At 46.2% G+C, this 26699-nt stretch overlaps 1 protein-coding gene across 1 annotated transcript; it reads left to right on the forward strand.

The window, feature by feature from the left end:
• The first annotated feature begins 81 nt into the window (after positions 1 to 81).
• RHEBL1 (RHEB like 1) lies at positions 82 to 23931 on the forward strand. The gene is made up of 9 exons (XM_053556277.1): positions 82 to 516; positions 20768 to 20856; positions 21464 to 21535; positions 22082 to 22149; positions 22433 to 22515; positions 22604 to 22660; positions 22857 to 22904; positions 23249 to 23330; positions 23489 to 23931. The coding sequence occupies exons 2-9, from the start codon at positions 20805 to 20807 to the stop codon at positions 23576 to 23578; spliced, it is 552 nt and encodes a 183-aa protein (XP_053412252.1). The 5' UTR covers positions 82 to 516; positions 20768 to 20804; the 3' UTR covers positions 23579 to 23931.
• Positions 23932 to 26699: the final 2768 nt, after the last annotated feature.

Consider the following 26699-nt stretch of genomic DNA (forward strand, 5'->3'; position numbering starts at 1 on the left):
TTTTTGTTGCAGTTTGGCCAGGGCCAGTTCGAACCCACCATCTTCGGTATATGGGGTCGGTACCCTACTCACTGAGCCACAGGCGCCGCCCCTACCCCAAGCTTTCATACAGACTGGAAGGCCTAGTGTAGTGGGAAAGGAGGAAAGCCCTTGCACATCCCTCCTCTGTTTATAAGGGCTCCAGCTGGGGCTCAGATCCCTGTGAGTACTGTATTTAAATAATCTCAGTCCCCTATTGTTAGCCAGCAGTCCTGGCCCCACCCTCAAGGCCATGAATCATCCTGGCATGCATCCTATCTTAGTGGCAGCGTCTAGATCAGGTGGATGTTTGTTTCTGGAATGTCTCTGGGCCCAGAGGATGACCCAGGGGGAATCCTGGCTAGTCATTTACTGTTCCCATACACTTGTGACCTAAAGAAAGAATGGAGGGGGCTGGGTGAGGGGTGAGGCTGCAATCTTTCCTTAGAAAAGGGCTACACAGAGAGAAGGGAAAATAGGCTCCTCAAGCAAGGACATGTAAGTACTGCAACCCAGCTCCCCTTCTGATTGCCCTCCCCATTGTTGATTCTACCGGCTTTGTCTGCCACCCCTTCTCCTCCTATTATCCTGTTTCCCTGGCCTGGGTGTTTTTGGAGCCTTTGGGTTCCAACGCAGTGGGCACTTGGAATCCAGGCAAGTCCCTCTGAGTTAGAAATGGAGGCTCGGAGGAGGTTGGGATGCTCGCTAAGGGGACTGTCTAAGGCGGGTGAGGGGACCGATAGTTGGTGGTGGTTATCGCCAGGAGCCGGCTCTTGCCAGTAGCAGCTGTACGCTCCCAGCGTACATGGTCCCTACTATACATCGCCCTCTGGTGGCCTCCAGTAAAATTCTAGGCTTATTTTTACAGTTCTCACCTAGATGCTAGGAAGTGGTTACCCATACTGCATGAATGGGTGTACTGGATCTGCGCAAAGGAGACCTCTCCTGGGAGGGGAGAGACGGTGGGTAGACCTTGGTAAGCTGCCAGCTCTGAGTCACACTTGACAGAAGCTGGGCTGGCAAGAAGCCACCTGCTTCTCTTTGGGAAAGCCCTTCTAAACCATGGCACTTTTACATCCCTCATGCCTAATTTAATTCTGTGGCTCTCAGAAGCTGGAGGTATAGTAGTATACTTGTGGTAGCCCAGACTTCCTCACCCATGGAAGTTACCTTCTCATATCCTTCACCCTGTGACCCTTGAGTTCAATGGTCAAGGAAGAGAAGGCATTATAGGATTCCAGGTAGTGCTTGATAAGGCATTATTTGGAAGTAGAATAAGGTAACCTTCAGTATCCTATCCTACCTTCTATTGCCACACTTTCTTGCAACAGTGCCTGTTGCCACTCTTTCTTTCCCTGGTCTCAGAAACACACTCCAAGCTGTGGACTTTTCCTACTTTTTTTTTTTTTTTTTGAGACAATCTCACTCTGTCACCCTTAGATTTCTGTGACATCATCATAGCTCACAGCAACTTCAAACTCTTGGGCTCAAGAAATCCTCTTGTGGCCTGGTGTGGTGGCTCACGCCTATAATCCTGGCACTCTGGGAGGCCAAGGTTGGTGTATTGCCTTAGCTCACTGGTTTGAGATCAGCCTGAGCAAGAGCAAGACCCTGTCTCAAAAAAAAAAAAAATAGCTAGGCATTGTGGAGGGCATCTGTAGTCCCAGATACTTGGGAGGCTGAGGTAAGAGAATCGTTTAAGCCCAAGAGTATGAGGTTGCTGTGATGCCACAGCACTCTACCAAGGGCAACAAACTAAGACTGTGTCAAAGAAAGAAAGGAAGGAAGGAAGGAAGAGAGAGAGAGAGAGAGAGAGAGAGAGAGAGAGAGAGAGAGAGAGAGAAAGAAAGAAAGAAAGAAAGAAAGAAAGAAAGAAAGAAAGAAAGAAAGAAAGAAAGAAAAGAAAAGAAAAGAAAAGAAATCCTCCAGTGGCACCTGTGGCTCAGTGAGTAGGGTGCCGGCCCCATATACCAAAGGTTGCGGGTTCAAACCCAGCCCCGGCCAAACTGCAACAACAAAAAAATGGCTGGGTGTTGTGGCAGGCGCCTGTAGTCCCAGCTACTTGGAAGGCTGAGGCAAGAGAATTGCCTAAGCCCAAGAGCTGGAGGTTGCTGTGAGCTGTGATGCCACAGCACTCTACTGAGGATGACAAAGTGAGACTCTGTCGCCAAAAAAAAAGAAAAAAGAAAGAAAGAAAGAAAAAGAAAAAAGAAAAAGAAATCCTCGGGCTTCACCCTCCTGAGTAGCTGGGACTACAGGTACTCGCCATGATGCTTGCTAGTTTTTCTATTTTTATTAGAAACTGCATTTTGCTCTTGCTCAGGCTGGTCTCAAACTCCTGAGCTTAAACCATCCACCCACCTTTGCCTCCCAGAGTGCTGAGGTTACAGGCATGAGCCACCATGTCAGCCTCCTACTTTCTTTTTTTTTTTTTTTTTTTGTAGAGACAGAGTCTCACTTTATGGCCCTTGGTAGAGTGCCGTGGCATCACATAGCTCACAGCAACTTCCAGCTCCTGAGCTGAAGCGATTCTCTTGCCTCAGCCTCCCGAGTAGCTGGGACTACAGGTGCCTGCCACAGCACCCGGCTATTTTTTTGTTGCAGTTTGGCCGGGGCTGGGTTTGAACCCGCCACCCTCGGCATATGGGGCCGGCGCCCTACTCACTGAGCCACAGGTGCCACCCAGCCTCCTACTTTCTATCTAAGCCTGGTCTTGTTTTCCTCTGTCAGATCCTACTACCTTCTTGTCATGTCACCTCAGGTGATGACTAATCTGATAAACTAACTAGTCATCCTGCTTTGATAGCTCCTTGATTTTGCTACCTTTCCCAGATAATGTGTATATTAATATCTTAAAGGCCTGCTGAAAATAAAGCCTTTAATTATAAAACCATAATGGTGATTCCAAGCACCTTAATAAATTGTCCAGAGACAACTTACTAAATGGGGAGCAAGGAAAACTGATTTTCCTACATCCTGTAGATAACTTTCTAGACCTGATATTTACCTCTCACAGCCCCTTCCACTTCCATCTTTTATTATCCTTGCTCCCTTGAGGTCCTCCCAGCTCTCTAAAACAATTCACAACTTGGTCTCAAGCAGCAAGTGCATCATCTCTGTGAAGCAGGTGGGCATGTTCACTTGCCCATGGAGCAACTTCCGGTTGCAGCACCTCGTCTCATCAAAATACACAATGAGGATGAGGGAAAGAACATTGTTTGGAAGTCACATGGGTCTGGGGATAATGACACTTCCCTGATAGGATCATGGCCAAGGATTACAATCCCCAATAGACACTCAATAAATGTTTTCTAGTCTTTGGCCATTTCTTGCTGCCTTTGCTGCCTTCTATTCTCTGACTGCTTCTCTGCTCACTGTTCCACTAAAAGTATTATCAATGCAAACTTTCTGAGGGTTACGTCACACCTGTGATTGTGCTCATAAAAATCCTTTCTCCAGAAGGTAGTGTGAGACAGATTTAGGTTTGTTTTAGAACTAAAGTAAGATTAAAAGTAATCTATTTTTTTGTTTTTTGAGACAGAGTCACACTCTGTCATTCTCAGTAGAGTGCCGTAGCATCACAGCTGACAGCAACCTCAAACCTTTGGGTTCGGGCTCAAATGATCCTCTTGACTCAGCCTCCCAAGTAGTTGGGGCTATAGGTGCCCAACACAACACCTGGCTATTTTTAGAGGTGGGGTCTCGCTCTTGGTCAGGCTGGTCTTGAACTCCTGAGCTCAGGCAATCTACCAGCCCCAGCCTCTCAGAGTGCTTAATATATTCTTATTTTGAGAATTTAAGGAGCATCATGTGATAACCCTGGAAGGATCTCTCTGCATACTGAGAAATCAGAGGTGAGAATCACCACTTAAAGATTGAGGTAACTTTTTTTATCATCCAGAATCTGGCCTTTTATTCCTTCCTTTCTTCAAGCAGGATTTACTGAAAATCTATAGCATAGCACTGTATTAGGCACTGAAAAAATACAAAAGGTTAAGAAACAGTTTCATTCCTGGAGAAGCAGACATGAATGTATAAAATATGTAACTGCCAAAGCAACATTGTTACTTATTTGGGATGAGTTGAACTGGCAGTAAATGCCATATTAGTACAGAGAAGGCCTTGTGGAAGAAGGAGGTCCTGACTAGGATGTTGAAGCATGTGTAGGCGGAGGAGACTGGAAAGGGCTTTCCAGGCAGAAGGAACATCATGAGCATGAACTTGGAATTTGGGATGAAGATGTGCAGCCTATTTAAAGCAGGAGACAAGGATAACTTAATACATGCCAGGCCCTGTTCTGGCAGTTAGGTGCATTCCTTTAATCCTCACAATAACTCTCTGAGATGGTATTACAGATGAGGAAACTGGGACAGAAGGAGGCTTAAGTCACTTGCCCAAGTTACCACTAATTAAGGAAATGGAGCAGAAGTAATGAGAAATAAGACTGCTTTGATGGATCCTCCTAGCTTTCTCCTCTCTCATTTTCATTTGCTCTTCTTCCTCCTGACTGAACAGCTGGCCTTCCTAACTAAAGCTATTTAGCCATCCAGTTAAGGAAATACATATATTGGTACAGGTTTCTAGCAGGAAGCCATGGCAGGTTAGCACACCAATGCAGAAAGTGTAAGATGACTCTAGCTCTTTTTTGGCCTAGAGAAAGACAGGGGATATTAAGTTTTGTTATGGACTGAATGTTTGTACCCCCTCCATTCACACACACACACACATGTATAACTATATATATACATACACACACACATATATATATATATATATTTTTTTTTTTTTTTTGTAGAGACAGAGTCTCACTTTATGGCCCTCGGTAGAGTGCCATGGCCTCACACAGCTCACAGCAACCTCCAACTCCTGGGCTTAAGCTATTCTCTTGCCTCAGCCTCCCGAGTAGCTGGGACTACAGGCGCCCGCCACAACGCCCAGCTATTTTTTGGTTGCAGTTTGGCCGGGGCCGGGTTTGAACCCACCACCCTCGGTATATGGGGCCGGCGCCTTACCGACTGAGCCACAGGCGCCGCCCTATATATATATATATATATATATTTTGAGACAGAATCTCACTTGGTCACCCTCGGTAAGAGTGCCATCATTTCTTAACTCACAGCAACCTCAAACTCTGGAGCTCAAGCTATCCTCTTGCCTCAGCCTCCCAAGTAACTGGGACTACAGGCGCCTGCCTTAACGCCCAGCTATCATTATTATTATTATTATTTTTAGAGCCAAGGTCTTGCTCTAGCTCAGGCTGGTCTCTAACTGCTGAGCTCAGGCAATCCACCTGCTTTGGCCTCTCAAAGTGCTGTGATTATAGGCGTGAGCCACTGTGCCCAGCCTCCTCCATTCATATGTTGAAGCCCTAACCTCTACTATGGCTGTATTTGAATATGGGGGCTCTAAGGAAGTAAGTAAGGTTACATAAGGTCATAAGGGTAAGGCCCTGATCCTATAGGATTAGTGCTCTTAGAACAAGAGACACCAGAGTGGTCATGCTCTACTCCCCACCACATGCACATACACATACACTGAGAAAAGTCTATATGAGGAAGTAGGGAGAAGGTGGCTGTCTTCAAGAGACTGAAGCCAAACTGTCTGGAATCTTGATCTTGGACTTTTGGAACTGTGTGAAAATTAATTTCTGTTGTTCAAATCACTGAATCTGTGGCTCAAAAATTATGGCAGCTCTAGCAGACTGACACAAACATCCAGAAATGTTTGAAGTAATGCTAAGACAAGGTCTTAGTAAAATTAATCAGCTCCCGGCTCGGCACCTGTGGCTCAAGGGGCTAAGGCACCAGCCATATACACCTGAGCTGGCGGGTTCGATCCAGCCTGGGCCTGCCAAACAACCATGATAGCTGCAACAACAACAACAAAAATAGCTGGGCATTGTGGCGGGCACCTGTAGTCTCAGCTACTCAGGAGGCGGAGGCAGGAAACTGGCTTGAGCCCAGGAGTTGGAGGTTGCTGTGAGCTGTGATGCCACAGCACTCTACCTAGGGTGACAGCTTGAGGCTCTGTCTCAAAAAAAAAAAAAAAAAATCAGCTCCTCTTGAAAAATAAGCATTTCTATCCTAGAAACTCGATGTGTTTATTTTTAACTGTGTTTCTGTGGTCTGTGCTATATCAGAGGAAACTTTCCCCTTTGGCTGGAAGATTGATACAGCTGTCATGGGAAAGAAAGTTGGTTGAGTTCTATTTCCCTCTGAGGGATGTTGTGGCCATTTAGCCTATTCAACACCCCCTCCTTGTTATTGTCTCTGTATGTGACTTGGTTGATGTATATAAATGAATGTCTCTCTGAGAGGGAGTTAAGTTTTCCTGAGTCCCTACTACATGTCAAGTATTGTGCTTTGTGGTAGAGACAGGACAATAAAGGCAGACATGCTCATAATCCCTTTCTCCATGGCTCTTACACTTTATCTGACAAGAGAAGTATAAGTGGTTACAAGGTTGTCTAGTGTGGTCAAAGAGATGAGAAGTGACACTTGACTGAGACCTGGAAGATGGGTATGAGTTGTCCAAGCAGAGGCGAAAGCATATGCAAAGGCCTAGAGTTGGGGAACAAGAGTAAGATGGATCTGAGGAGCATTAACAAGTTCAGTATAGCCAGAGAGACATGTGATCTGCTTGAAGGATTTTGAATTTTGTCCTAAAGGTGAAAAGCAATTGTAGGATTTGAAGCAGGGAAATAATCCTATCCAGGGGAATAATCCAATTTCGTGTGTACATGTGTGTGTGTGTGTATTTTTTTTTTTTTTTGTAGAGACAGAGTCTCACTTTATCACCCTCCGTAGAGTGCCATGGCATCACACAGCTCACAGCAACCTCCAACTCTTGGGCTTAAGTGATTCTCTTGCCTCAGCCTCCCGAGTAGCTGGGACTACAGGCGCCCGCCACAACGCCTGGCTATTTTTTGGTTTGCAGTTCAGCCGGGGCCAGGTATGAACCCGCCACCCTCGGTATATGGGGCCGGCGCCCTACCGACTGAGCCACAGGTGCCACCCGTGTGTGTGTATTTTGAGGCAGAATCTCACTCTTGTCCCACCTAGCTCATAGCAACCTCAAACTCCGGAATTCAGGTGATCCTCCTGCCTCAGCCTCCCCAGTAGCTGGGACTACAGGTGCCCACTAAAGTGCCTGGTTAATTTTTTCTATTTCTGTGTCTAGTAGAGACAAGGTCTTGATCTTACTCGGGCTAGTCTTGAATTCCTGAGCTTGCGTGATCCTCCTGCCTCATCCTCCCAGAGTGTTAGGATTATAGGTGATAGCCATGGCACCCAGCCCAAACTTATACAGGGTGGCCATAAATTTTGTGTGCAATTTAAAATAATGTGTCCTTTAAAATTGCACATGAACTTTATGGCCATTCTGTATTTTAAGAAGGAAATTGGCAACTGGATAGCCATTTTTAGATAGTATTTATCACTACGTAGATTGGTCTCCTCTGAGTGTCTGAGTGTTCCTGCTGCAGTTTCTTTTTTTTTTCTTCTTCTCCCTTCTGGAGAGAAGGTGTCAGTGTGTAGGGTGTGTGAGTATGTGCGTGTGTCTATGTGTGTTTATCTTGTTCGAAAGCCTCAGTTTTACAAACTTACAAACTGGATCCTTAAATCTCTATCTTATAAAATATCAACATCTCCATAAGATATCATCTATTGTATGTCACTGGATTTGATAGACATTTTGACTGTGTAACTTCAAAATACAGGCTTTTGCTCAGAAAGAAAGAAAAGACTTGTGGTGGGTTTTGTTTGACTAAAACAAATGAAATCTGCAGTTTCAATCACAAGTAGAAAATGCTCCCAATCCCACACAGAGCACCCTGTGGGAGCAGATACTGGGGAAGAGTATAAGGAAACTGGAGAAGAAAGGGTAGGAACAGAATTGAAGGCGATACCTCCAGCCCAAGCTCTGCTTTCCTCAGAAACCTAACCTAACTGTCTCTCAACTTCTCTTCTTGGGACCACACAACCTAAGAACACAGTTGTCTGATTTCAAACCACATGGTATCTAAACAGAAGTCCTTGGAACTGAGGACTCTTTCTTTGCTATTCTCTTTTGCTTTCCAGTGATCCTTCAGCAGAGCCTTGGCTTAGCTTGGAACTGATGTCCACAAGCTGAGACAGGGTTGCCACCCTGAGAGCCAGGCCTGGGCAGAACATTTCAGCTGCCTGGGGAACAGCTGGTTAAGCCCTCAGCAGCTGCAGCAGCTGGGATTCCACCCAACATTTGAGCTGGGATTAATCCCATTTCCTCCACACACATCCCATTCTTATTCTTGTCCCTGGCTGGACTATGGTGTCCTGTAGAATTTTTGAGAATAGATATTGCAGATCACTTCCCTAACTATACTGGAGCCCGTCATCCACCTTCTTGTCTTGAAGGCAGATGGCGTAAAGCACCTTGGGACCACTCTATATAGAAGGGCCTGAGTCTCTCCCTCTCACATAGGCTCCTTTCCCTTACTCTCTTTACCTTTCAATAAACTGAGTAGGGTGGAGTATTCTTTGAATTGTCTGATTTTCAGTAACTGTCATAATTGTCTAAAAATGGAGGGGAGATGAATTTCCCTCTCTCTTTTTCTTACACACAGGTGTCACTCTGTTGGTCAGGTTAGAGTGCAGTAGCACAGTCCTAGTTCACTATAACCCCAAACTCCAGGGCTCAAACAATCCTCCCACCTGGGCATCCCAAAGTGCTCTTAGAGTGAGATACCCCACCCTACTGAATTTCCTTTATCTTTGATAGACTACACCAAGGCCTAGAAACTCTTGGTGGGAGTGTCTGGGGAGGACCAAACATCATTCCAGTGTTTGTCACTTTTAAACTGATTGCTTCCCATTTAACTGTGACTCTACAGTTAAAACAATAGGGCTATATGTTCTATTTGGTTCTTATTCACCAGCTGTGTGGCCTTGAGGGAATCACTTTGAGATGCCAAAGGCTACAATTAGGTGCTTCCAAGAAGTTAGAAGTGGGGAGGTACTCTGAGATTTAAACAAGGCAAATTAGTAAAGGAAGGAACAAGGCAATTCTTCCCAAATTGAGATACTTCCTCCCTTCAACAAATATTTATTAAGCCTCTGCAAATACTCATAGGCTTTGTACTATGCTAAGAATTTTGATATTTCTCAACAGCAATAGGTTGGGCGGTGCCTGTGGCTCAGTAGGTAGGGAGCCGGCCCCACATACCGAGGGTGGTGGGTTTGAACCCACCCCCAGCCAAACTGCAACAAAAAAATAGCCGGGTGTTCTGGCAGGTGCCTGTAGTCCCAGCTACTTGGCTACTTGGGAGGCTGAGGCAAGAGAATCGCCTAAGCCCAGGAGTTGGAGGTTGCTGTGAGCTGTGACACCAGGGTACTCTACTAAGGGCAATAAAGTGTGACTAAAACCAAAAAAAAAAAAGAGCAATAGGTAGATATTTTAGTGGATTAAATTAATTTAATTAGATTTTAGCTTGGAGTAGTCTGATTAAATTGGGGTTATTTATTTATTTGAGACAGTCTTACTATTTCACCCTAGGTAGAGTGCTGTGGCATCACAGCTCACAGCAACCTCAAACTCTTGGGCTTAAGCAATTCTTTTGTCTTGCCTCAGCCTCCCAAGTAGCTGGGACTACAGGCACCCAAAATAACACCCGGCTATTTTGTTGTTGTTGTTGTTGTTGTCATTGTTGTTTAGCAAGCCTGGGCCAAGTTCAAACCCACCAGCCCCGGTGTATGTGGCCAGCACCCTAACCACAGGTGCCAGGCCTTAGTTTTATTTTTTTGTTTTTTTCTCAAGCTGTCACCCTGGGTAGGGTGCTATGGCGTCATAGCTCACAGCAACCTCGAATTCTTGTGTTCAAGCGATCCTCTTGCCTCTGTTTTTCTATTTTTAGTAGAGACAGAGTCTCACTTTTGCAGGCTGGTCTTGAACTTGTGAGCTCAAGCAATCCACCCACCTTGGCCTCCCAGAGTGCTAGGATTACAGGCATGAGCCACCACACCAGGCCTTAAATTTGGATTTTAAATAGATCACTATGGTTGGTGGGTGAAGAATGGATTAGATGGGGACTAGCTGGTTCAGGGAGGAGCGTAACAAAAAAGGATCATGCAGTGGTGCAGATGAGAGATGACATTGGCAAGATAAAGAGAAGTGGCAATGATGGCTCACTGCCCATAGCTCAGTGAGTAAGGCGCTGGCCACGTACACCAAGGCTGGCGGGTTCAAGCCCAGACTGGGCCTGCTAGAGAACAATGACAACTGCAACCAAAAAAATAGCCGGGCATTGTGGTGGGCGCCTGTAGTCCCAGCTACTCAGGAGGCTGAGCCAAGAAAATTGCTTAAGCCCAAGAGTTTGAGGTTACTGTGAGCTGTGATGCCACAGCACTCTACCGAGGATGATATACTGAGACTCTGTCTCAAAAAAAAAAAAAGAAAGAAAGAAAGAAAAGAAAAAAAAAGAAGTGGCAATGAAGATAAGAAAGGACAATTCTAGGAAATATTTATGAGGTTCTTCCAGCTTTAACAGGTCAAGCTTCAATTATTTTGTATCAGTTGTGGTCCCTGGATTGAGAAAAGTCTGTTAGGGCTGGGCACAGTGGCTCCGCCTGTAATCCCAACACTCTAGGAGGCGGGTGGATTGCCTGAGCTCACAGGTTCAAGACCGGCCTGAGCCAGAGTGAGACCTCATCTCTAAATAATAGCCAGATGTTGTGGCAGGCACCTACAATCCCACTCGGGAAGCTAAGGCAAGAGAATTGCTTGAGCCCAAGTGTTTGAGGTTGCTGGGAGCTATGACATCATGGTACTCTACCAAGGGTGACCAAAAAAAAAAAAAGAGAGAAAGAGAGAGAGAGAGAGAGAGAGAGAGAAAGGTCTGTTGGAAGACCCAAGTACTTCCCATCTTCCTGAATAGGCTGGTGTTTATCAAACTCTATTCTGGCAGAAGTCAAGGGAAGGAGTTTGTGCGAGTGAGAGGAGAGGCAGACATAGGGAACATACATACAGAGAAGATGCCTGCACACGTATCTTGCTTGTTTTTTGTGGAGTAGCTAGAGATATATCCTTAACTTGTCCATCAACATGTGAACATCTAGGTGGTGCCCGTAGCTCAGTGGGTTAGGTCGCCAGCCACGTACACAGAGGCTGGCAGGTTCGAACCCCAGCCCGTGCCAGCTAAAACAACAATGACAACTGCAACAACAACAACAACAAATAGCCGGGCGTTGGGGTGGTTGCCTGTATACCTAGCTATTTGGGAGGCTGAGGCAAGAGCATTGCTTGAGTCCAAGAGTTGGAGGTTGCTGTGAGCTGTGACGCCCTGACACTTTACCCAGGGCGACAGCTTGAGACTCTGTCTCAAAAAAACAAAACAAGGGCAGGGCCTGTTGCTCAAAGGAGTAGGGTGCTGGCCCCATATACTAGAGGTAGAGGGTTCAAACCCAGCCCCGGCAAAAACAAAACAAAACAAACAAAAAAAACATGAACATCTGCCAGGGGCCCCAAAATCTACATGTCAAAACCCAAAGTAATTATTCAAAGTTCTCTGTACCCCCACTAAAAAATTCCTGCACTTCTTTTCATTTTCTCTATTTTATAAATGGAATTGCCATCTTCCTTCACTTTGTCTCCTTTAACCTGGTCACCAACTTTGTCACTTCTATTTGAAGTGTGCTTTTTATGAGTCCTCACCATCCTGTCTGTTGCTACCCCTGTCCAGGCCTTCATCTCCCTCCTCCTGGGTATTGGCTTTCTGTTAGGGTTTCCTGTCTCCCACCCCAGCCCCACTCTCAGTGTATCTTCTGTCACAGGGCCACCAGTATGATCCTCACAAAGCTCAGCTCTCCTGGTGGTACTGTCCTCCTCCCAAGAGAAACAGCAAAATTTTCACTGCTTATTGCAGTTTTTTCCCATATCTTGTATTATTTCCATGACTATTTCCATGTCCCTTACCACTCACATGATTGTTTATTTAATGTGTTTGTATAATCCTACTGGGTTTTCTTTTTATTTCTTTTCTTTTCTTTTTTTTTAAGAGACAGAGTCTCACTTTGTCACCCTCAGTAGAGTGCTGTGGCATCCCAGCTCACAGCAACCTCCAACTCCTGGGCTTAGGCAATTCTCTTGCCTCAGCCTCCTGAGTAGTTGGGACTATAGGCACCTGCCACAATGCCGGCTATTTTTTTGTTGCAGTTGTTTAGCTGGCCCAGGCCAGTTTCAAACCTGCCACCCTCGGTGTATGTGGCTGGCGCTGTAACCACTGTGCTACGGGCGCCAAGCCTGAACAGATTTTTCTTCTTTTCTTCTAGCCCCTTTTACTATGATGTGAGACGATGTAAACTTGCCTTCTAATTTTACTCAGTAGTTTCCCCTACTATATCATTCAGAGGTGTATCATTCAGAGTCCTTGGAAGAAACAAGTGGCACATTCAAATGGGAAATTGAGAATATAGTAAAAAAGCTGTTCACAAAGGTGGATAGGGTGATGGGGTACTAACAAGAGTGGTGAAATGCTGAGTCTGGCCATCAGTTGGGAGCCATTACCACCCCTAGGCCTGAAGGATGAAAGATTATAAGAATGCAGAGAGAACTGTAACTGTGGTAGTAGCTGAAGGAAAGGGTCACCCAACAGGGTCTGTGGGCTATGGTAGAAGAGCATAGCCACAGTCAAGAAACTAGAGGAATAAACATTCCAGCCTTCTCTCCTCTATGTCATGTCTTTGGCCAATGCTTTCCATTAAATAAACTGAACTGGGAAGCAGAGAACATTATCCCAATCCATAAAGGTCAGCTGGCCTCCCAGGAGCAGACTGCAGGGTGGAGAAGGGTAGAGAGAGAGTCTAGAGGGGCAAACAGAAGATATTGAGTTAGTAAGAACCATAACTCTAAGGTTTGGGTCTTTAGAGAAAGGTCTTCAGATTAGATGGGAAAGTAGTATGGCTGAGCGCCCATGCTCAGTGGTTAGGGTGCTGGCCACATGATCCAGGGCTGGTGGGTTTGAATCCAGCCTGGGCCTGCAGAACAAAAAAAAAAATAGCCGGGCTTTGTGGCAGGCACCTTTAGTCCCAGCTACTAGGGAGGCTGAGGCAAGAGAATAGCTTGAGCCCAAGAGTTTGAGGTTGCTGTGAGCTATGATGCCACAGCACTCTACCGAGAGTGACAAAGTGAGACTCTGTCTCAAAAAAATAAAATAAGGATGGCGCCTGTGGCTCAGTCGGTAGGGCACTGGCCCCATATACCGAGGGTGGCGGGTTCAAACCCGGCCCTGGCCAAACTGCAACCAAAAAATAGCCGGGCATTGTGGCAGGCGCCTGTAGTCCCAGCTACTCGGGAGGCTGAGGCAAGAGAATCGCTTAAGCCCAGGAGTTGGAGGTTGCTGTGAGCTGTGTGAGGCCACGGCACTCTACCGAGGGCCATAAAGTAAGACTCTGTCTCTACAAAAAAAAAAATAAATAAATAAAATAAAAAGTAGGGGAACACCTGAAGTAATTTGTAACTTACTAGCTAATTTTTTTTTCTTTCCTTTTAACTTTTTTCAGGGGCAGGGTCTCACTCTGTCACCCAGGCTAGAGTGCAGTGGCAGGATTCATAGCTTATTGTAGCCTTGAACTCCTGGGCTCATGTGCTCCTCCTGCTTCAGCCTCCCGAGTAGCTGGGATTATAGGTGTAGGTCACCAGGCTTGAAGACAGTCTCACTCTATTGCCTCAGACTAGAGTGCCATGGCATCAGCCTACCTCCCGGCAACTTCAAATCCAAACTCCTGGATTCAAGCAATCCTCTTGCCTTAGCCTCCTGAGTAGTTAGGACTATAGGTACATGGCAGGACACCCGGCTAATTTTTCTATTTTTAGTATTTTTTTCTAAAGTATTCTAGTATTTTTTTCAACAAGCTAGGCTCTTGTTCAGGCTGGTCTCAAACTTCCGAGTTCAAGCAATCCTCCCAATTCAGCCTAACAGAGTGCTAGGAATACAGGTGTGAGCCAAGTGCCCGGCCCTGGCTAATTTTTTTTTTTTTTTAGAGATGGGGTCTTGCCCTTGCTCAGGCTGGTTTTGAACGCCTGATCTCAGGTGATCCTCCCACCTTGGCTTTCCAGAGTGCTAGGATTACAGGCATAATCCACCATGCCCTGCCTTAATTTTTGTTTGTTTTTTTTTGTAGAGATAGGATTTTGTTATGTGGTCCAGGCTGGCCTTGAACTCCTTGCCTCAAGCTGGTCTTTCTGTTTCCTAAATAGCTGGGATTATAAACATGAGCCACCACACTCACCTATATCCAAATATGTTCTTAATGTCCAAGTCACTACAACAAAAGACTAAACATCAGTAAAGTTCAGGTTGGTGTAGGTGGGCAGTCAATTTCTATGACATATGTCTTATATGGCCTCATCCTCTACCATGAAGGCACAATCAGAGTGCTCCAGGGTGGTGTGGGTGGTGAGGATGGAGTTGTAGGGCTCAACTACAGCTGTGGAAACCCAGGAGGGCAGCAGGTAAATGAAGCTCTCCAGCTTGGAATTCTTGCCATAATAAACCTACCCTGTGATAGAAAAATATAGCCACAATATTTTTAGTTTCTCTCATCAAGAAATGGAGTCTAGGGCAGCGCCTGTGGCTCAGTGAGTAGGGCGCCAGCCTCATATGCTGAGGGTGGCGGGTTCAAACCCAGCCCCGGCCAAACTGCAACAAAAAAATAGCCGGGCATTGTGGCAGGTGCCTGTAGTCCCAGCTGCTTGGGAGGCTGAGGCAAGAGAATTGCGTAAGCCCAAGAGTTAGAGGTTGCTGTGAGCCGTGTGACGCCACGGCACTCTACCCGAGGGTGGTACAGTGACACTCTGTCTCTACAAAAAAAAAAAGAAATGGAGTCTATTTCTCTGTGCCTTGAATCAGAGCTAGCTTTGTAATTTGCTTCAGCTAATAACACATGGCAGAAGTTATACTGAAGGAGTTCCAGAGCCTAAGGCCTCAAGAGGTCATACAGCTTCTATCTTTGCCCTCTTGGATGTTTCTGTCCCCATGTAACGACCCTCAGGCTGGGCCAGGCATGGTGGCTCATACCTGTAAGCTAGCACTCAGGGAGGCTGAGGAGGATGGATTGCTTGAGCTCAGGAGTTAGAGACCAGCCCAAACAAGAACAAAATCCTGTGTTTACTAAAAATAGAAAAAATAGCCAGGCATTGTGGCAGGCAGCTGTAGTCCTAGCTACTTGGGAGGTTGAGGCAAGAAGATTGCTTGAGCCCAGGAGTTTGAGGTTGCTGTGAGCTATGTGATACCACAGCACTCTACCCAGGGTGATAGAGACTGTGTCTCAAAAAAAAAAAAAAAAGCAGAAGAAAAAGCTCAGGCTGGACCAATGATGAGAGACAAGAGAAAGAGAGGCCCAGCCCAAGAAGACTTAAGGCCCCAGAAGACTTAAGTGAGGTCCTATTAGACCTTCAATTCCCAGATGAGCTTCCACTGACTGTAGACACATGAGTCCAGGAGAGGAAAAAGAAACAACAGTTCAACCCACAGAATCCTGAGAAAAATACACTGTTGTGTTTTTTGTTGTTGTTGTTGAGACAGAGTCCCACCCTATGCCCCTCAGCCTCCGGAAGCCAGGCGATTGCCCCGGAACCCAGCCCTGCTGGGTTTTTCCATTTTTTTCATGAGCCAGGGACTCACTGTTGCTCAGGCAAGTCTCCAACTCCTGAGCTCAAGCAATTCTCCCTCCTCAGCCTCCCACAGTGCTGGGATTACAGGCGTGAGCCACCGTGCCCGGCTACATTGTTGTTTTAAGCCATTGAATTATGCAACAATAAATAACTGCTAGATCAACAGGAAGTGAACCAATAACTATGGAAAACCAAAAAGCCTTGAGTCCTGTGCAATGGGATACATGCCAAGGGTGGCGGGTTCAAACCCAGCCCCGGCCAAACTGCAACAAAAAATAGCCCGGTGTTGTGGTGGGCGCCTATAGTCCCAGCTGCTCGGGAAGCTGAGGCAAGAGAATCGCATAAGCCCAAGAGTTAGAGGTTGCTGTGAGCCGTGTGTCGCCACGGCACTCTACCCGAGGGTGGTACAGTGAGACTCTGTCTCTACAAAAAAAGAAAAGAAAAGAGAAGCAATAGAATTCTATTTATTTATTTATTTTTTGAGACAGAGTCTTACTATGTCACCCTCGGTAGAATGCCGTGGCGTCACAGCTCACAGCAACCTCAAATTCTTGGGCTTAAGTGATTCTCTTGCCTCGGCCTCCCAAGTAGCAGGGACTACAGGCACCTGTCACAATGCCTGGCTATTTTCTTTTCTTTCTTTCTTTTTTTTTTTTTTATTGTTGGGGATTCATTGAGGGTACAAGAAACCAGGTTACACTAATCGCATTTGTCAGGTGCAATCACTCTTACAATTGTGCCTTGCCCCCAAAAGGTGTATCACACACCGAAACCCCATCCCCTCCTCCTTCCCTTTCTCTGCTCTCCCTTTCCCCCACCTCCACCATGTCATTAATTGTCCTCATCAAAATTGAATACATAGGATTCATGCTTCTCCATTCTTGTGATGCTTTACTAAGAATAATGGTTCCACTACCATCCAGGTTAATACAAAGGCTGTAAAGTCTCCTTTTTTTTTAGAGACAGAGTCTTACTTTGTCACCCTTGGTAGAGTACCATGGTGTCACAGCTCACAGCAACCTCCAACTCTGGGGCTTAGGCGATTCTCAGGAGGTCTCAGCCTCCTGAGTAGCTGGGACCACAGGTGCCTGCCGCAATGCCTGGCTATTTTTTTGTTGTGGTTTGGCCAGGGCTGCGTTGGAACCTGCCACCCTTGGTTATTTAGGGCCGGTGCCTTACTCACTGTGCCACAGGTGCCACCCAAGTCTCCATTTTTTTAATGGCTGAATAGTATTCCATGGTATACATATACCACAGCTTGTTAATCCATTCCTGGGTTGGGGGACGTTTAGGCTGTTTCCACATTTTGGCAATTGTAAATTGAGCTGCAATAAACAGTTTAGTGCAACTGGCTATTTTCTATCAAACTCACCATCCTCAGTATATGGGGCTGGTACCCTACTCACTGAGCCACTGGTGCCGCCCTACTTTTTATTTTTTTTTTTTTTGAGACAGAGTCTTGCTGTGTCAACTAGGCTAAAGTGCTGTGGCATTAGCCTAGCTCACAGCAACCTCAACCTCCTGGGTTCAAGTGATCTTCTTGGTTTAGCTTCCAGAGTAGCTGGCAGTACAGGCGCTCACCATGATACTGGGCTAATTTTTCTATTTTTAGTAGAGATAGAGGGGTCTTGCTTTTGTTCAAGCTGGTCTTGAACTCCTGAAGTCTAGTGATTCTCCTGCCTTGGCCTCCCAGAGTGCTAGGATTACAGGCATGAGCCACTACCCCTGCTGCAGTTATTTTTTAATTACAATTTGTTTATTTGTAGATTGTTGGTCTTCTTCCAAAAGAATACTTGCTCTTTTTGGCGAGCAAGGTTTACCTTATATGTGTTGTTCTTTACTCTATTCCCAGCACCTAGAATGGTACCCAGGACATGGTAATTGTTTAATAAATATTTGTTGATGAATGAATGAATAATACCAATTACCAAGCTTAGGGCCGCTGTGAATATTAAATGAGGTAACAATAAAATGCACCTGGCACTTAGTAGAAGTCTAAAAATCCAGATGTTGGCTCAGCGCCTGTGGCTCAAGCAGCTAACTTGCCAGCCACATATACCTGAGCTGGCTGGTTTGAATCCAGCCTGGGCCTGCCAAACAACAATGATGGCTGCAACAAAAAATAGCTGGGTTTTGTGGTGGGTGCCTGTAGTCCCAGCTACTTGGGAGGCAGAGGCAGGAGAATTTTGTGAGCCCAAGAGTTGGAGGTTGCTGTGAGCCGTGATGCCACAGTACTCTACCCAGGGTGACAGCTTGAGGCTCTCTCTCTCAAAAAAAAAAAAAAGGCTTGGTGCCTGTGGCTCAAGCAGCTAAAGCGCCAGCCACATACACCTGAGCTGGTGGGTTTGAATCCAGCCTGGGCCCACCAAATAACAATTACGGCTGCAACAAAAAATAGCTGGGCTGGGTGTTGTGGTGGGCACCTGTAGTCCCAGCAACTTGGGAGATGGAGGCAGGAGAATCGCTTGAGCCCAGAAATTGGAAGTTGCTGTGAGCTGTGATGCCATGGCACTCTACCCAGGGTGACAGCTTGAGGGTCTGTCTCAAAAAAAAAAAAAAAAAAATCCAGGTGTTTTTCTTTCTCTCCTCACCCCTTACCTCCTATGTCCAATCCTATGGCAAGTCAGCTTGACCTTAGCTTTAAAACATACCCTGAGGGCAGCGCCTATGGCTCAGTCGGTAAGGCGCCGGCCCCATATACCGAGGGTGGCCGGTTCAAACCCGGCCCTGGCCAAACTGCAACCAAAAAATAGCCCGGCATTGTGGCGGGTGCCTGTAGTCCCAGCTACTCGGGAGGCTGAGGCAAGAGAATCGCGTAAGCCCAGGAGTTGGAGGTTGCTGTGAGCTGTGTGAGGCCACAGGACTCTACCGAGGGCCATAAAGTGAGACTCTGTCTCTACAAAACAAAACAAAACAACATACCCTGAATTCTCTACTTCATTCATCACTACCATTCTAGTGACCCACCCTCATCTCTCATCTGGACTACCAGTAACAGTCTCCATGCTGATCTCCCTCCTCCCTGCTACCTCTTGTTCCTGTTCCCCTCAAACCCTGATCTTTTAGGAACATAATTCAGATCATGCCAAGCCCCAGCTTAAACATTTTCAGGTATTTAGAATTAGTCCAGGCTCTGGGCGGTGCCTGTTGCTCAGTGAATAGGGTGCTGACCCCATAAACAGAGGGTGGTGGGTTCGAACTCAGCCTCGGCCAAACTGCAACAACAAAAAAATAGCCTAGCTGGGACTCGTGGAGGGTGCCTGTAGTCCTAGCTACTCAGGAGGCTGAGGCAAAAGAATCGCCTAAGCCCAAGAGCTGGAGGTTGCTGTGAGCTGTGACACCACAGCGCTCTACCCAGGGCGACAAAGTGAGACTCTATCGCAAAAAAAAAAGAAACTAGCCCAGGCTCCTTTCTCTGTCTTCTGCCATTCTCTTAGACTTCATCTGTTTTTGGCTAAGTGGCTTCCACCCACCCCTCTTGCTGGAATTTACCAAATTAATTTCCATCTTAACTCCTTCGCATCAATGGATTCTTCTTTTGGAATCTTCTGTTAGTTGGCTTCTTGTTCAGATCTCAGTTTAGATTTGGCTTCCTCTGAGGGAAAACATCACTAATCTAAAGGGGTCTTTCTTTTTTTTTTTTTTTTCTTTGAGACAAGAGTCTCACTATGTCAAACTCGGTAGAGTGTTGTGGCGTCACAGCTCACCGCAACCTCAAACTCCTGGGCTTAAGCAATTCTCTTGCGTCAGCCTCCCGAGTAGCTGGGACTATAGGCGCACACCACAACACCCAGCTATTTTTTTGTTGCAGTTGTCATTGTTGTCCAGCTGCTACAGGCGCCAGAGCCTAAAGGTGTCATTTCTTTCTTTCTTTGTTTTTGAGACAGAGCCTCAAGCTGTCATCCTGGGTAGAGTGCTGTGGTATCACAGCTCACAGCAACCTCCAACTCCTAGGCTCAAGCAATTTTCCTGCCTCTGCCTCCCAAGTAGCTGGGATTACGGGCGCCTGCCACAACGCTGGGCTATCTTTTGGTTGCAGCCATCATTGTTGTTCGGTGGGCCCAGGCTGGATTTGAACCTACCAGCTCAGGTGTATGTGGCTGGCGCCTTAGCCGCTTGAGCCACAGGTGCCGAACCAAAGGGATCATGTCTTATCAAACTATCTTTTATAGCTCTTAACACTATTTGATATTTCCCTATCAATACGTTTGTTTTTCCCACAACAAATTTAAAGGTTAAGAGCAGATACCTTGTCTGTCATGTTTATTGCTCTATCCTCAAAGCTGGAGATACCTTGTCTGTCATGTTTATTGCTCTATCCTCAAAGCTGGAGCAATGCCTGGAATATGTTGTATAGGCTCGGTAAGTACTTGCTGAATAAATGAATGCATCGATTATGATGATGATTATAAAACCTCCGACTACCTGGGCACAAATTCTAGCAATTTTCCCAAGCATCGCAGTTCTGAGGTTAGATGCTTGAAGACTGGAAACCTGATAACAAAAGGTCTGGGGCTGAGGGTGCGGAAATCATTGGGAATACATTAAAACTGGCTTTTTCTTCCTATCCAAGGGGCCCAGAAACTTTGCAAAAGGAAATCCTGGAATCTTCTGACTAGAAACTTCAGCCTAAACACAACCGGCACTTTCCATCCACCATTCTTAGCAGTCACTTCTGCTAGGCTGCAAATGCGCAAACACCTCTAGGACCCCGGGTTCCTTTCTGTTTCTTTATGAATGAACCGGCTCCAGTCTGCGCACGCGCAGCCTCCAGTTCTCCCGCTCCACGTGAGGCCCATCCTTCCCTCCTGGTGGCGGCCCCGCCCTTATCCATTCTAATGGACCAATAGAAAGCGGCCCGGGGGGCGGAGCCCGGAGCGGCGGGGCACTGTAGTTCTCCGACTCCCGGCTCACTCGCCGCAGACTTGCTGTGTTGTGATCACGTGGCTCGCTCCGGGCGCGGCGCTTGTTTTGGTTTCCTCTAGCTTGCCCCTGGAAGCTTCAGGGTAAGCGACTTTCCTGCACCGGCTGCAGCGTCTTCCTGCACCCTGACCTCCTCTTCTTCGGGCTGCACCCTGACCTCCTCTTCTTCGGGTCGTTTCAGCCCGCAGTTTTTCAAGTCTCCGGGGCGGGCTCCTGCCATGCCGCTGGTCCGCTACAGGAAGGTGGTCATCCTCGGATACCGCTCAGTAGGTGAGTCTCCGCCTTGCAGAGAGCACGGATGCACAGTGGCTTTGTAGTCAGAGAGGCGCGCTGCCGCGGGAACGCGACCTAGGGAGGAATGGTGGCATCGCAAGAACGTGTTTGTAGAGCGAGGCTTGGAAGGGTGGAGGAAGAAAGGCTGACGATGTTGTGGAGGGGCTTCAGGAAGCGGGAGAGTGTAAGGGTTAATGTGGGTATATTTGGCTTTGGGAACCTCGTTGGTCCCCAGTGTTACTCTGGGGGTAGAGCAAGGTCAGGATTTGAAGATGGGGCAGTGATCTGTATAGGACCAATAATTGCAGGTATCCTGAGCAGGCAGGACTTGATTTTTATGAATTCCTGGATCTTTCCGGAGTTGGGGTGGGGAAAGGCGGTGGAAAAGAATTCTTGAGGCACTTGTGAAAGCATCTGGTAGCCAAAGTGGGGAGTCCCAGGGGGAAAAGAAGTTGAGAGTGGGCCAGTGGAAAGCATTGCTTGGGGCAGTCACAGGCTAGAGTGCTAATTTGGGGTCTCCTTTGGTCCTGGGTCACAGTCTGAAAGAACAGAGGTTGTTGATGTGGGTGGATGATTTGGTTACAACTACCACTGCTCCCCACAGGGAAGACATCTTTGGCGCATCAGTTTGTGGAAGGCAAGTTCTTGGAAGGCTATGACCCCACAGTGGAGAATAGTGAGTAGACTTTTCCATTAGTGTTTTCTCAGGATGGGATTAGGAGGGTGTGAGTGCCCCACTCAACTTCATAATTGGGGATTTCCCTGGTGCCAAGGGGCTGATTTATTTAGATGCAAAGTCTAATCTCTTTTCTAGCAATTTTTTTCTATGCCTGGCTAGGGTGTGGATTTTGCAAGATACTGAGTCCAGGATAATGTAGATATAGATAGTAAGAATCCTAGCATGTCTCTGGTTACTTGGAGAACTCCTTGACCTGGTCTAATTATGTCACCCCCAGGGTTTAGAATGTAAGGGGCAGCTGGGTGGTGGCACCCCCTCCCTGTAGTTCCAGCTGCTGCGGAGGCCAAAGTGGGAGAATTGCTTACGCCCAGGAGTGAGGCTGTAGTGCCTTATGATCTAGCCTGTGAGTAGCCACTGCACTCCAGCCTTGGGCAACACAGTGAGAAGCCATTCCCATTTCTTAAAGAATAAAAAAGAAGGTAAGGGGCTACACATTGCTGGCCCTACGGGGCACCTCACAGTCAAGTTTTCTTTTCTTTTCAGCTTACAGCAAGATAGTGACTCTTGGCAAAGATGAGTTTCACCTACACCTGGTGGATACAGCAGGGCAGGTATCAGTTGGGGTAGGGTATCTAAATGTGGCAGTTCAGCTCTAGGAGATGAAGCTTTTTTGTCTCTGTGGCTCACTTGTACAGTAGTATTAAAAGAAAAGCATTGTAGCTGCTAATAGCATACAGGGAGCTGTGCTATTTATTGGAGCTGCTCCATAAATACTTGTTGAATAGAAAAGAGTATAGTAGGGAGTGTCCCAGGGAGGGTCACCTGGATGTCCCACCAACCTTTGTCATCTGAGTGATATGGATCCTAGGTATTGATGTTTCTGTTTCTTGTTAGGACGAGTACAGTATTCTGCCCTATTCATTCATCATTGGGGTCCATGGTTATGTGCTTGTGTATTCTGTCACCTCTCTGCATAGGTGAGTGACCAAGGTTGTAAGTGGGGGACTTGGGAACCTAAAGACTATTCCAGAATTAAGGTTATAGCTCCATTTCTTGTGTTTGAAGCTTCCAAGTAATTGAGAGTCTGTACCAAAAGCTACACCAAGGCCACGGCAAAACCCGGTAAGTGGCACTAGGGAATAGAGACATAGTGCAGGTGTGAGGGGGTGGGAGAGAGCACAGGGGAGATTGTCCAAGTTGGAGGGGGGCTGGGACATAGACCTTGCCTAGTCTGATGAGTTGTCCAGCCTTGATTTGAAGGAGTTGGGGAACATGGGAAATGAGAGGAAATCCTGTAGTAACTGCTGTTTCCTCACAGGCTGCCAGTGGTGCTAGTGGGGAACAAGGCAGATCTCTCTCTGGACAGGTATGTAAATCTGTACCGTTCAGGGCAAAGGGAAGTGAGCTGAACTAGGAATCAGGCTTTTGTCCTGGCTCTGCCACTGATGGCAAACAGATCATTTCACCTCTCTTCATCTCTAACTTGAGAGTTAAGAGAAGGGAATACTTCTGTCTCAAAAGCCACAATTTCTTATTTCAAACCTCAATCCTATTTTCAACCATTGTTCCTTTCTTTACTTATATTTTCTCCATCTCAACCCTCCAAAACCTTGAAGTGGGATGGATGCATCAGAAGTCTAGATTCTAAAGATTTTGCAGAGGACTTGGAGACATTTATCTTCCACCTTTATATCCTAAATTTGCTTTCAGAGAGGTTCAGGCAGTTGAAGGGAAGAGGCTGGCAGAGTCCTGGGGTGCAACATTTATGGAGTCATCTGCTCAAGAGAATCAGGTGCTGGGCCATGAAGATTAGGAAGGTGGTGGGGGTGGCAGTGTTTTTCTCATGGAACTCCTTGGTGATGGGGATCTTGGGGAATTGGGATGGTCACCTCAGAGCTGGATGGTATTGCTACCGAACTGACTTTTGCCATGAATTCTTATCCTTTATAGGTGACTCAAGACATCTTCACCAAAGTTATCCAGGAGATTGCCCGCGTGGAGAATTCCTATGGACAAGAACGTCGCTGCTATGTCATGTGAGCCCTTGGGTGCTGGATATCTGCCTTGTTTCTATCCCTGGCACTTGCCAGGCTCCAAATGGGGGCAAGCCCTCCGGACTTCACCGGTATGGATGCCAACTGTGTTATTGACCCTCTGGGCACACAGTTTGGCATCCTCAAGTTTGCACACTTTCCCAAGGCTTCAGTGGCCTGGTTGTTAATGTTTACAAAGGGGCAAGGATGTCTCATGGGCACTGGCCTCTAGCCCTCTGTTTTTGCTAAATGAGTTCTGTTGGAACCTGTGGGCATTTTTTATCCAGGGACATTCCTCCTGTGTAGCTTTTGGGTTTTGGTTGGAAAAGGGGAGCTGAGGACTTCTGAAGTAGAGCTGGCTCCCTGGCGTGATAGTGTATATATGCAAATAAACTGATAAATCTTTTGTTGTTGATTTCTCTGTATCTGGGGAGAGCTCAGGGCCAATATCTCCCTTAATAAGGAATGAGTGATAGCTGTGGTCTTTGGTGAGGAAGCTTTCCTCCTATGTTTCTATTCCTTCCTCCTCATTTATTAAGAAAGGACTATTATCCTAAGTGTTAACACTTGCCTTCCCACCTTTTCTATTCTGCTGGGATTCCCCTATGCTATGTCTAGTTGGTTGCCACTCCCATTCAAGTTTATAGTCTCTCAAGATTTCCTTAACTACAGAAACACCACCCTCTAGTGGCCAGCTGCTACATGCTGACCTATCTTCCTGGAGCCTTGGCATTTGTACTCAAAGTAGGGACAGTGACAGGAGGAAAGAAGCCCCTCATCCCTAATGATGTAAGAATTGAGGAGTGCAGAGGCAGAGACTAAACTCTGTGTGTTGTGAAGATTTTGACTTCTTACTTTACACCTCAACTTGGCTTTCCAAGAAAGATGTAAAGAATTAGCCCCCCTTTCCAAGATGTCCCAGAGTCTTTCATTAAAATGAACATTCTTTGCTCTTTTTATACCTTTGATGATCTTTTTGTACCTTTCACACCTTTTGAGTTGTGCTATCTTTTTTAGGTTTCAAAGGCTATTGCTCTGTCCTCCTGTATTGACCTACCACCTCAGTAGGACTAATGATTTCAACTGGGAAGGTTTGGTCCTGTTTTGCCCCTATTTTTTCTAATTCCCTTTCCCTGCTAGCCCAAGAACCTAATTGGTCTAATACCTCCTCTCAGGATTTGTAAGAGTATCATATCTTCATGGGGAAAGTAGAGACTTCTCTGGCTAACTGGGAGAAACTGAGGTACCCTGTTAATGCACTTAGTCGGGAAAGATGGACAAAATCTAGGTGTGATTTGTAGCAGTGACTTTGTCTATGCCTGACTCAAGGCTTACTATTGGAGTATGGTTTGTCATGCTGTTTTTCAAAAGTCTTGCCAATTGTTTTTGCTTTTCTGATCTAGAATCTAGAAATAAGGATTGCTGGAAGAAACACTCCAAAGAGCAATCTCAGTAGCTTAAGACATTCTCCAAGCCTGTCACCACCTTCTCCTTATGTTAAAGTTAAGTCATTTTGCACATCTGATCTGGAATACTCTTTACATCTCTACCTTCCTACTGCCATTTTCATGAAGTCTGGGGTAGACTTACAAACATCTGAGGGTGTTTTTTTTTTTTTTGCAGTTTTTCTCCGGTATGGGGTTGGCACCCTACTCCTTTGAGCCACAGGGGCCGCCCTAAATATCTGAGGTTTTTTAGAAGCTTCTCAAGGGATCTCAAGGCCTGTGGACAGTAAATAATAGTGATTAATAGCTGGTTAATATCTCTTCCACTTAGTTGTGTACCTTGGGCAGCCACTTAATTTCTCTGAGCCTCAGTTTCTTATTTATGAAGTGTGGTTAGTCTAGGTTGAGGTAAGAATTAAATGAAGTAATAGATGTAATGTTTGATACAATGTCTCATACATAATAAGCCCTTAAGAAGTGGTAGCTAGGGCAGGGTGGCGCCTGTGGCTCAGAGGAGTAGGGTGCCGGCCCCATATGCCAGAGGTGGCAGGTTCAAACCCAGCCCTGGTGAAAAACTACAAAAAGAAATAAAAATAAAAGAAATGGTAGCTATCTGTATTACTATTGGAGTTCTTTCTGGTGAGGGTTTAATCTTAATACACAGAAGGGAGGAATCGTCCATTTTCCAACTTTTGTCTCTTGGTTAACTTATCCTCCAACTGACACAGCTGTGGGGTCACTGCTGGATTTTTGCTGAAAGAGACCTGAATGGTCAGTGCGGAGAATGTGATGCCAGTGTGTGCTTAGCAGAGGATATGCCTAGTCGTGATCTCTCCTATGAGCCTAGCTAGTAGGGATAAAGTTCTCCTACATTGTCCAAAATGGAATCAATTAGTTACACATGGGTATTTAAGTTTAGAACGTTAATTCCTCAGCTGCACCACCTACATCTCAAGATTCTCAATCAATACATGTGACTAATGGCGACCATGTTAGTGTAGATAAAGTGCATTTCCATAGTTGCAGAAAGTTCTATTGAACAGCACTGTAAACCCATTCCTGCAGAACTAGCCCTGGACCTAATTTGCCTGCCTCTTTACATCTTTTTTATAAAAATGTATTTTTTGAATGGTAAGAAAAACATGGCCTTTGGTTTAAATCATCAGCTTCGCAACAGATACAGTTCTGTGGGCAATTTAACTTACTTTAGCGTTAATCTTTTCATCTTTAATATGGAGGTAGCTCAGGTAATTCATGATGAGGGCGAGGAATAACTAAGAATATATAAAGTATCTAGCGCATAGTTAATTTGTGTCATCCTTCCATTCATGTGTATAACTAATACAGAATAGGCATTCTAAACCTTTCTTCTCATCCAGACTCATGGTGGGTGCAGAGTGTGTTTTGCGATCTTGTCCAAAGTAACAGCACTCCGAGGCTACCACAGCTTACTAAAAAAGGACACACTAAAAAGGATCTTCTTTTGAAGATCCCAAAAGATTGGAAGTGGTGTGGAAGGACACCCTGAAAATGAAAGATCTACATTTATGTTTTAATGAAGAAATGTGTGTGGTGACGGTGTGGGCACCCCCCGTCCTTTCTTAGGAGGGGGTCTGAGAGCCAGAAGGAACGACCAAGGGCTCGTCCGGTTTTCTTCGGGCAGCCCCCACCCCCACCCCCCTG

Source organism: Nycticebus coucang, chromosome 12 (assembly GCF_027406575.1).
Source record: "Nycticebus coucang isolate mNycCou1 chromosome 12, mNycCou1.pri, whole genome shotgun sequence".
Taxonomy (NCBI): Eukaryota; Metazoa; Chordata; class Mammalia; order Primates; family Lorisidae; genus Nycticebus; species Nycticebus coucang.